The 12554-nt window shown below is 34.2% G+C and overlaps 1 protein-coding gene across 15 annotated transcripts in view; it reads right to left on the reverse strand.

Annotated features, from left to right (window-relative positions):
* Positions 1–12554, reverse strand: part of Fmr1 (fragile X messenger ribonucleoprotein 1) — a 41076-nt gene that overhangs the window by 26357 nt on the left and 2165 nt on the right. For all 15 annotated transcript variants that reach the window (XM_006998767.4, XM_006998769.4, XM_006998770.4 and 12 more), the window contains exons 2-3: positions 5012–5064; positions 1269–1362 (exon numbers count right to left, since the gene is read on the reverse strand). In XM_006998767.4, the coding sequence (XP_006998829.1) occupies positions 1269–1362; positions 5012–5064 (147 nt within the window). The remainder of the gene's footprint in view (positions 1–1268; positions 1363–5011; positions 5065–12554) is intronic.

The raw sequence follows: 12554 nt of genomic DNA on the forward strand, positions 1-12554 counted from the left end.
CCTGCATTATCTTCCACTTCGTTTTCTCTTCCGTCATTTGATTTTTCACTTGTTATGACATTAGCTATTCCAGCTAGAATGTAATCTTATAAAGGCAGGAGACTGCCTTGTTTTGATATGCCTCTGACATCCAGAGCAGAAAAGTAGCATTTAAGGACCTAACTTCATTTTGATTATCTCTAACAAGTATCTATTTATTTGCTTTCTTCATACTACAAATATGAATGAAATTGCAAAAAAAAAAATATGTCATTATGCTAAGTCCTGCAGAAGAAAAAAAAAAAACAGCTCAAAATGAGGCCTGTGAAACAGGAGGTAAGAGACCACAAAAATCTGTAAGAGTGTAAGTACAAAGTATAATACAAAACCAATTTTCAATGAGTAGAGAATCACAAATTCAATGATTTTGATCAAGTCTCAACAGCACCTTTTATTCTAAGAGCTCAATGGTAGATGAACAGGTAGTTCACAGTATGCCCCATAAAAGGACATTTGGGCTATAAATGTGATCTAAAACATACAGGTTTGAAAAGTATATATCAGAAAGATTCACCACTACTAAAATAAATTTTAGGTTACTAATCTATTAAATAGATTATTGTTTGTTTTTTGAGACAGGGTCTCTCTCCGTAAGCTGGCTGTCATAGAACTCACTATATAGACCTGGTGGGCCTCGAACTCATAGAAGTACATCTGCCTCTGTCTCCTGAGTGCTGGTATTAAAGGCATGTGCCACCATACCTGGCTCTAGAATTATTTCTTAAATTTGTTTTTGGAGGTAAGGATCTCAAGTACATAGAAATGACCTCTAACTTGCTATATAGCTGACAACAAACTATGAACTCCTGATCCTCCAGCCTCCACCTCCTAAGTGTGTACTATAGGCATGTCATCATCATGTCTTGTTGGAATTATTACTTTCCTTTGTAAAACTATTTTTTACAAATTTATTTTGTTTAAAAAGTGGACAGTAACAAGTGAAAAAAGTATTACCTAAACAAAGATTTAGAGATGGAGGCAAGAATATACTAATGAATAAAGGAATTTGGGACAGTGACAAGATAATCTCTGAGAGTGTTGCTGAAATAGTCCAATATAAGCACATATAACATTTCAAATTATTAACTAAAAGCGATACTCAAAAGAATATGCCCATTTCAATTCTAATACTCAAGGTAGTTTAAAGCAAGGTATATTTTAAAAGTCCAGGCAAATTAAATAAGCATATGCCTTTAGTCCTTGGTTATTTCATGGCTGGGGCAACTCACCTCAACTTCATCACTTTCATTTATGTCTTTATTATAACCTACAGGTGGTGGGAATCTCACATCATGGAATGGAATCTGTCTGTCCGGCTGCCAGCTGCAAATAAACAAAGTATCATCATTTGACATGCTTCTGGTATTTAATGGAAACAGTGACCATGCTGCAATCAACTTTGGTTAAACATGACTCTTTCTTGTTTTAAAGAAGCAAATGCCTTCAAATGGCCAGTTTTTGTTGAGTGGTGCATAATAGCATTGTACAGACATTTTAACAAAGTCTACATGCAGCATAGCAGCTTGTGCTTCCACACAGAATTTCTCTAAACACAACAGATCAAAACTATTATTCAAAAGGATTTCATCTAATAATTTCAATTCTTAAGACTTTTAAAACTAAAGTCCACAATAGAAATTCCTTTGATACTTAAATTAGTATTGGTAATTGTTAGTAATATCATCAAAACAGTTCTACTTGCAAAATAATTACAACCACATTTCATAACCACAGAAACTGTCCTCTACTTCCCAAGCAAAATGGCAGTCAGCATATTAGCAATTCTCAACTCACTTTTCCCCCTTTAAATTTTAGATCCCACGAGGTGGTCTATTCTTGCGGTGGGTAGCTGGATACTGATCGGTATGATGTATAAACATGGACGGGGTTGGTGGTGGTGGGGGATCTCCTAAACCACAGAAACCCAATGGAGACGGCCTACAGGAGTTCAATTAAATTGTCTACATTTCTTAATCTAAAACAATACTGAATAGTTTTAAGATGCCAATAATTTTTTTGCTTTTACTTGCAAAGACAGAAAATACTAAGCAACAAATTTTATAAAGACACTGGATAATTCAATCACTAGAGCAGTCACCTTTTTCATATGAAAACACTGAGATCTGTTATGTGTAAAACACCTATTTTTTTAGATTAATTGAAAACTTTCTGTGAATATATATATATACCTGTATGTCTGTGCATATGTATGCACAAAGGCCAGAAGAGAGTATCAGATTCCCCGGAACTAGAGTTTCAGGTGCTAGGAACTGAATTCCAGTCCTTTCTAAGAGCAGCAAGCATCCTTAACTGCTGAGTAACCTTTTCAGACTCATTAAATGCCTATATTTTGATACAGGACATTTTAGTAAAACACTATTGAGGAATACTAATTTGTCTTTTTTTCCTTTCTGTTTATAAAAAAGAACTATTATATAAGAGGACAAAATAAGTCAGAATTTGTGGAAATCTGTTAAATGATATGCTGTGGGATAAGGCTCTTGTACACTGGTTTAATAAAACACTGATTGGCAAGTAGCCAGGCAGGAAGTATAGGCGGGGTGAGCAGACTAGAAGAATTCTGGGAAGAGGAAAGGCAGAGTCAGGAGTCACCAGCCAGACACAGGAAGCAAGACGTCAAGGCAGAACTGAGAAAAGGTACCAAGCCACGTTGCTAAATATAGATATGAATTATGGGTTAATTTAATTGTAAGAGCTAGTCAGTAATAAGCCTGAGCTAATGACCAAGCAGTTATAATTAATATTAAGTTTCTGAGTGATTATTTCATAAGTGGGTCACGGGACTGTGGAGGTCTGGCAGGTCTAGAGAAAACATACAACTACAATGATGAAATTACTCTTTTCTGTGACTTATAAATATATTAGAAAAAAATGTATTTAAAACAGAACATCCTTTTTATACCTATTGATAACTAGTGACTTTTAACATGTTACAAATTGATTGGTAAATTTCCCCTGTAAGGCATAGAATGTGAAATATAAATTTCTTGGTTCCAAAGAAGTGACAATGACTAATTCTTTACATACACAGATAGAGATTCAAATCTACTGTCCAAAGGCATTAAATATGGAAGGTTAAAAACTAAGCAACCTAAATAAGCTACTCTTCCTAAATGAAAGGATCCTATTCTATAAAATACTGAGTGTGTTTTCTTTCATGTATTCTTGATGAATCTTTCTCTTCCTTCACCCCCTTTTTTAGATAGAAAGCCAAAAAAGAAACACATGAAGAATAACAAGGAGTCTGCTTAATAGTTTATGGTCCACAGGAAAAACTAAGAGTAGTAAATCAAAATGCTCAACTTAGAAAACAGTGTTTCACTAGTAAAGAAAATAAGCAGATAAAAGTATAATCACAATGAGGCTGGAAGTATGACTTAGCTGTTAAGAGTGCTTGTTGAAGACCTGAGTTGGTTCTCAGCACCCTTGTTGGGCAACTTACAACAGCCTCTAACTCCAGTTCCAGAGGGGATATGATACTTCTAGCCTCCATCAACATCTGTACTCATACTGAACACACTCACACATAGATAAACATACATGCACAAAATTAAAAATAAAAATAATAAAGAGTTTAATTACTAAAAGATTATTCCCCAAATTATCAATGATTCCTTCAATAGAGGTATGATATTATAGTTGTCTACTGTGTAATGATGGATACTTAAGAAAGTAAAAAGGCAATTATTGAACTTTCGTCTTCAGGCATTCAGAGAAAGGTATTCAATTATTTAAACTTGTATTGTAGACTAGCATTTTTATTAGTCTAGAGCACGGAACATGGTTTATTCTCAATCCTTTCATCTATGTCCTTCTAAATGTGTATCAGGCATCAAAGGTCATTACTTTGTCCTATTCCTAGCTAAAAGTATCTGTGCTTACAATCTAATTTCAGATATTTCTAGACAGTGAATTGCAGGTCTGCTCTTAATATTTTAGAAGCAAGGCATTTGTGTTTACTGCTCAGTATCTCTGTGTCACAGACTGCATTTTGGGAGATTTCCTAAGACATAATTTATAAACCACATAATTCACCAATTTAAATGTTCAATTCAATAGTTTGTAGTATGTTCTCAGATAAATACAATTATTGTTAGTAAATTGTAGAACATTTTTATCACCACAACAGAAAGTATTCTTTACTTTAGTTACAGCCTCTCTCTCACCTCCTAATAAGTTCTAAACAATCACTACACTACTTTATTATCTACATATTTTCAGCCTGCTTTGGATGTACTATTAATTATCATGGTACAGAAGAGCTAAATGTTACTCTCTACAGTTAGCAAAATCCTAGAGCATCAGCACCAAATATATATTTACTTTAGTGTTTCAATTGGCTACTACTAAAAAAAGACCTTTATTAGCACTCAAATTTAGTGAATAGATTTTTTCCAATAAAATGATAGCATCTATACTATTGACTTTTTCACACAGCCCATATAACTAGATCTTCAAGTATTGTTTTATGATCTAGAAACAGAAATCAATAAAGATTACCTGTCATTATTATTGATTAAAATATATGAAGAATAAAAATAACCTAATGTTGAAACATAATTTCTGGCAAAACAAACTATATAATTAAAAATACTGTAAAACTTCAACCATTTTTTGTTGTAAATATCCACAAATTCCTACATTTTCAACTTTCAATAAAATTACCAATATTCCAGCTATTTAAATTCTCAGCTAATAGTAAAGAATGTGCCCTTTTTTCACAATCAAATGAACATAAGGAAGGATAAGCATTATACATTAAGGAGCTCTGAAGTCATTTGCAGGAGAGGGCCTTTCATTGATTTAATACTGAGCTCTTTGGAAACTTCTTGTTTGTTAATAGGAAAAACACTCAAACCAGACTTCATTTTTAAGAAAATGAGAAAAAAAATGAATGGGTACAAAATTATTCAAAGTCTTCAACATTATGATTATATAGTTAGAAACTTACTTGTTTTCAAATGCAACTGTTATAGAATCTTCATGAACATCTTTTACAAATGCCTGGAAGAAAAATACAACAAATTAACTAAGTTTTAAGCTCGGAGACCATTTAAGTTAAATTTTAGACATATTTCAGAATAAAATGAGTCCCAGGTGGTGGTGGCACATGCCTTTAATTCCAGCACTCAGGAAGCAGAGGCAGGCGGATCTCTGATTTCTGAGTTCCAGGCCAGCCCGGTCTACAGAGCAAGTTTCAGGACAGCCAGAGCTACACAGAGAAACCCTGTCTTAAAAAGCAAAAAAAAAACAAACCAAACAAAAAACAACACAAAACAAAACAAAAATTGAAATAAAATGGATCTTTGATTGAAAAATCAGTTTCTTGTATTCACTTATTCACCATAATTATTTTGCCAGATACTATATATTAGGTTTTAGGAATATAGATAGTTACAACATTAAATAAGAAAAAATGCCTTAGAGTTTAGCATCATAAAGAGATAGCTACACTGGCCATTACAATTCAGTGTTGAGTATGAAGTTAGAGGTACATTTAAGGCTACCTTTTTAAAAATTAAACTTGTTCTAGAACCACTTGCCTAGTACTAAGGATAAGCTATAACTTCTCCATAAGTGCTCTATTGTCATTTTCCCCTTTTCATTTATCTATCTTCTATTTGCTTTTTAGATTTCAAATCAGACTGAAAGTACAACTAAGTTAAATTTAGTTTATGGACTATTATCTTGGAAATACTTAGAATGCACTCAATGAACATCTATTAAGTGGACTGGTGCCTAAGATATTACTCTCCAAGTCTGGGTAAAAGATCTCTTTGTTGGCAGTGCTGTTACTTTGATAAGGGAGTTATACTGCAAAGGGGAGGTTTCTACTGACCCCTAAGTATAAAGAAGAATCAGCCAAAGAGAGTGGAGAATGGAGAAGCAAGAATGAAACTGTAGATAATGAAAAGCAGCTTGGGACTGGAAATAAGTCATCAATAAGAAAGCTGAGACAATGAATAATAGGATTTTTAACTCATGACGTATATGTATGAGGGTAGGATAAATATCTATAAGGCAAGCAATAAATGTTCTTTTGAGAAGACAGCAGCACCAGGGAACCCTGCTCACACTGGGTGACAGACTAAGTTAATTCCCCAGGATTCATTTCACCACTATGGCCTTGGTGGCACACCTTGGGGATTCACCTGCTTTTATGGAAATTTCAACCCAAACTGCAAAAGAAATATTGGAAGCCAAGCAAGCAATATGTATATGAGGAATAAAATCCCTATGGGGAGCCCCTGAATAATATGAAGCCAAAGATACAATGGAGACCACCCCAGACAGTTGGAAATTAAAGGGACATGGAAATATGAGTCCAACCAAAAGCTGCAGGAAACAAGCACAACAATATATAAGGACACACACGCACGCACGCACGCATGCTCGTACTTACATACATACATATATATATATGTAGATGAATTTCTAAAATGGTCTTATTAAATAAAAAACACGGAGCCAGATATAGGGGTGAAAGCCTGAAAGAGAGAGATCAAGGAAATAGGGAAAGCCACAGCTAACCTTACCTCACCAACTTGGCAGCTTCCAAATGCGAGTTACTTCCTGTCTACCTATGCCTATGCCTTGCTGTTCTGCCATCTGATTTGCTTTCTCTGTCCAGCTACATCACTTCTTCTTCCTGCCCAGCTCTGTCACTTCCTGTCTGTCTGTACAGACCTCCAGACCTCCATGGTTGTTAACTAGTTTTAGAATTTAAGGCATGTGCCACCATACCTGGCTCTGTTTCCAGTGTGGTCTTGAACTCACAAAGATCGAGACAGATTCCTGCCTGCCAAGTGATAGGATTAAAGGAAAGGCATGTGCTACCATTGCCTGACTTCTGAGTTTACTTATAATGGCTGTTCTTATTCCTCTGATCTCCAGGCAAGCTTTATTCATTAAAGCACAAATAAAACATCACCATATATACCCAAATACTTGCAGGTTTAAATGATGAAGAACCCAAATTTTCTTCCCATCCATCTGATCTTGCTTATTTCCCAGATTTATTTAAATTATTAAAATTTCTATAGAACATTTTAACAACTCTAGTTCAATACTACTCATCATACTTTAGAATGTACCCTGTTTCATAAGCAAGCATGCTTTTAGTGTGCTAAGAGATTGTTTGTCCTACTTAACAACAAAGGTGTCTGATTTTCAATTAAAAGTTGTGTGAATTGTTCACTCAGGTTCTTGGTTTTATATACTACAGAATAAAATTATGGAGAAGGGGAAGGATACCCATTTCATGCCCCGGCATCCTTTGTCCTCATACAATAGCTAATACCAAGTTAATAATAATATTTCTGGGGGAGATCATTAAATTCCAAACTAAAACCAAGACTTCCGTTATCTTGCATTTACTAAGGAAAGGTAATTGCTTCATCATCTTTGCTGAAAGTTGTATGATGTTTGTTTGTACCTTGGCAACAGCACAACAACACTAGTTTTTTACAGGGCATTATATACTGAAAATGTTAAACTCTTTAGTCAGCAAACTGAACTTTGGTACAGCTGGATGAAGAATTGTCCTTTGCAAAGCAAAGTCGTTGCCTAAAACTGTGCTGTCTGTGGCAACCAGAAGTAATTTGTGGCTATTTACATTAAAACTGATTACAATTAAATTCAGTCAATCATTCACTTGCCACATTTTGAGTGTTCAAGAGCTATGGACAGCTCAGTGGCTATTGTAGTAAATCCTACTTATTTAATACATTTACAAGTGTTAAAAGTTTTCAAGCCAACCATAAAAGCACTCTTTAAAAGTTAGCCTTCGTCTTACGACTATATGGCTGTATTCTTTTTTCTCCTTACTTGTCTAAGTTATTATCCAGTTTAATCATATCCATTCAGTATATTTGCCTATTTCCTAATAATGAAGCATTCTCTCAATGGAGAGCTGTAAATGGTATAACTAAAAAGGAGAGAAAGGAAAAAAGGAAATAAAGAAATGTTTTCACAGTCCTTGAATGTAATTCCGGATGAAGTGTCAGAAATAGTTTGAGTAATCATCATATCCCAACAGAGCAACTGCCTCTGAGTTAATGAGGCTTATCTATGTATGGATATTGGCACAACTGTTTCAAAATCAGTCATTTTTAGTCACTGTTTGTATATTAACTCAATATAGAAGGCATATAATATCTTCTGGTTGCTGCATTACTAAGTAGAATAAAGGAATCTCACCAGTGAACTCTGGCCTGCACACATACTAAGGACAATACATCCTGTCAGTTCTAAGGTCTTTTAGCAAACCTTCCCTCCACAGGTTCCATATATTCCTATATGTTTTCATCATACTTCTTAAAACGATGCTTTTTATCTCTGCCTCTCTCTCTTAACTCATTCACTAGGTTCCTCTAGAGAGCTATCAACTCACTTACCAACTTGGATAACTTCATTTTGCTATGATTCTTTGCTATCATGCTAAGTTGGTGTTTATAAAAACTGCAGGCTGCTAAGATTTCTGTGATATATTCAAAGGAAGATTGGATGAATGCCCAAAGAGTGCTTCACTGAATCTGAAAGGTAGGGCTAGTACTGGGATCAGAGAACTTAAGAGGTTGAGTTTTGTTGTCAATTAAATATAGGCTTAAAATCTTGGTTGGCTCTATCATATAATGGGTGCAGGATCTGGGAATTCGAGATTCCTCATTTTTAAAGTAAGGGCACAGAGTAGCCTTTTAAAGTTGTAATGAAATTATTCACATATGTAATTTTCAAAAAAGATAAAAAAAACCATAAATGCCTTTGTACTTCAGAATGTTAAATTCTCCCCCTGTACTTGAAAAAAAAAAGGCTTAAATGGGTCTATCAAACCAGAAGCTCTTATGGGCATGACTAAAGATTGATGTTCTCCACAGGATGTCAGGCACTTAATAGTGCTAATGTTTTCCTTAGGAGAGATGAGATTTAGCCACTCATAATTATGATAGGATCCACTGACTGCTATTTGGAAAAGTAAACTAAATTCATAAAGGTCAAATAAAGGCTTAAAGATAAGATAGAAAAAGAAAGGGATATTTCCACAAAGTTACTAAATACTATATGGCTACTTTGACTCTGGGAAGAAAAAAATGACAAAAGACTTTAGGGTTTGGAGAAAAAAGTGATTAAAAAAAAGGCAGTGACCAAACACACTAAGGTTGTTCACCAGAGGAAAACAGAAAGTTAAAAACAGAAAGTTTAAGTCATCATAGCCAGAACTAACTAATTCAAATACTGCTTTATTAAAATGAAACACAAAAGACAGAAATTTCAGTACTATTTGGGTAAAATTTTATTCTCCCTGAATCCTTCAATACATCTTAGGTTTTAAGATGTATGAAGAAGTCATACTAGGGGTTAGAAAAATGGCTCCATGAAGAGCACTGGCTGCTGCTCTTCCAGAGGATCCTGGTTTAATTCCCAGCACCTACCAAAACACCCATACATATAAAATAAAGTAACTTAAAAAGATAGCAAACTATTTTAAAAACAGGGAAGAACTGGTTACAAGAGGTCTTTTTATAAGCTGTAGTCCTCTAACCACCACTTAAATATTATATTATCAGTAGAGACCTATGACAGAATGTGTAATGCAGAGAAAGCTTAATAGTTTTTTTAAAAATATCCCTCCTAGAGGTGGTCAGGGGCATATAAAATGTATGATTCAAACTCAACCCTTCATATATACATTGAGTTTTTATTCCCTCCCTTTACATGTAGGCACTAGCAATGTAAAGGAATGAACAATAAAGCTTAACAACAGTTCTTCCACAAATTCTAAGGAAAATATGATTCACTCTGACCAAAGACAACATAAGCACAAAGAAAACAGTATCCACTGACTTGTTTTCCTGAAGTTTATATGCTGTTCATATAAGTTACATACTTTTCAAGTTTAGTGAGTTCCTTGAGTATGTAAAAAAAAAAATGTCACAGCATGGTCAAAGACTTGTAACTTCAACTTTCCTTCATAAGAATTTATAGGAAAAATACATGATACCTCAAACTAGAAGGGTTAATAAAAAAACTGGAGATTTATAACATCTTAGTGTCCATAGTTAAAATTCATTGTAGAACAATTGTAGTTATGAGATGCTAAGGCAATGTCATAATAACAACTATGAGCAAAGATAATGAAATTAAAAAGTGATCAGGAAATAGAATACATTTAACTTCTTCAATCTATATTTCATCATTTCATTGTCTGATTTCAAATCCCAGATCCAAAACTTTCAGCACCTGACAGGACAAGCATTAGTAATTATTTATCTCATCTCCCTATATATCTACATCCTAATGTAAATGAGAACAGTGGGAGAAAGTTAAGTAATGGAGGCAAAGCAGTGCTTAGGACTCTACACCTGGTAACTATTACCATAACCATGATCACAATCATCTCCTAGAGTGGGCCAGAATCTGAACTCCCAAGTACTACACTGTTAGATTTTGCACATAATTAAAATGTTGAGGTTATCAGAATATGTGAATATGGAAATGGAAAATGCATATTTCCAAGGTGGGGTGTTGCTTTCACAAAGACACTAAATCTTAAAAAGGTATGTAGATGTGGGAGGACAAAATGTGGTAATTTATATCATTCATTTTTTTTCAACATTCAAATTAACATCCATACTCAAAGTTTGCTGGCTTTCAGAGCAAACCATGAATGTGAGTTTATTTGCATTTTATGCAGGCTTATAAATTTCTAAAGCTTGTGAAAGTTCATTTGTGATATAACATTGATTACTACCAGTCAATGTATCTAAAAACGACATGCTGGGCACTAATGGCTTCAAGAAAACCTTTTTTTTTTCTTTTTTTTAAAGATAGGTTCTCACTATGTATCCTGGCTGGCATGGACCTTAAGAGATCTATCAGTCTCTGCCTCCTAGGTGCTGGGATTACAGGTGTGAGCCCCCATGCTTGGCATTAAAAACATCTTGACTATACTGTACATTGTATATTAATTAACTACTACCTATGGTAACAATACTCTGTTAATGGGAGTCTTTTCTCAGATGCCAAGCTTAAAGCTAAGATACTTAAGTATAATATGACAATATATTTATGAATTTGCATAATAACACATAATAATGAATTAGATATTAGCCATTATAATTTGAAATAAAAAGTTTTGTATCGGGCTAGAGAGATGACTCAGCAGTTAAGACTGGCTGCTCTTGTAGAGGAGCTGGGTTCAATTCCCAGGACCCACATGGCAGCTACAAATGTCTGTAATTCCAGATCCAGGGGATCTGACACCTTCACACCGATGCACATAAAATAAAGTTAAATAAATTATTTTTTAAAAAAATTGTGTCATGTCTCCCACACAATTTACTAATTTTCAGACTAGAATACAAAACCTAGAAATCTTTGTATATAGAGTTCTTCCGTATCTGAATGGCACCTGTTCTATATCTAAAGTGAAGTTAATTCATTATCATTCTCAACACACCAAAACTACAATACACAAAAAAAATTACATAGGGGCAGGTGCTCCTAGAATAAAGATATATTGCAATGTATTACAACATTACTGGTTTAAGCAATGCTTTGTAAAGATCATATGAGATACAAATCAAAGTGTCTTCATATTTTAAATAACATGCCTGAAGGGCTCGAAAACTGGTACATGTGATCAACTTTTTCTAAGTTAAAAAAATACCAAAGCTTAAAAGTAGAGGCTCTGGTGATTACTAAATCTAACTTTCAACTTTAAAAAAAAAGAGCTTGGTCTTGAGATGGCTCAGCAGGTAAATGCTTGCAGACCTGAGTTCTACCCCCAGTAGCCACATGGTGGAGAGAGACAACCAACCTCTCTAAGTTTCCCTCTGACCTCTGCAAGTGTGACATGGGATGCACACAGGCACCCAACTAACCAAACACAGTCACAAATGAATCTAAAAGTTTAAAAAAATTAAACACCAAAAGAAAAAAAATTGAACTGGTTGGCCCTTAGTACAGAAGTATGATTTGTGAATTTCAGATCTTGGCTGTAGTGATCTTTCAAAGAATCAAATCATTCCTAGCATATGTTCTACAAAGTTATTCTGCAAACTTAATGTGCTCAGGGTATGTGCAACTATCCTTCAGAATACAGTAGTTCTGGTAAGCAAATCAAAGACTGAATTGAATTACACTGAATTTGATTTGTTTGGATTTAAAATTTTATTTCTATCAATTTCATGAACAAAGTTCCCAATTTTTCTATAATGGGCTTTATTTCTCATCTTTGTCATCTATTTCACTAGAAAACAACTTAGCATACCCACTTTACTTTTTCTGGTCACAGTCAACAGTCTAAGTGATGTAAATTTAAACCTATATCAGTACAGTCAATATTCTTCCCTTAATATAGACCAATTGGAATTATTTTTAAAAAACAAGCTTAAACACAATAGCAATTCATCAACATATATTTTTTCAAAGTATTATATTTCCCCTCAAGGAATAAAAGGATAATCCATAATCCATTCCTTTTGGTTTACCTT

The sequence above is a fragment of the Peromyscus maniculatus genome, chromosome X, assembly GCF_049852395.1.
Source record: "Peromyscus maniculatus bairdii isolate BWxNUB_F1_BW_parent chromosome X, HU_Pman_BW_mat_3.1, whole genome shotgun sequence".
Classification (NCBI taxonomy): Eukaryota; Metazoa; Chordata; class Mammalia; order Rodentia; family Cricetidae; genus Peromyscus; species Peromyscus maniculatus.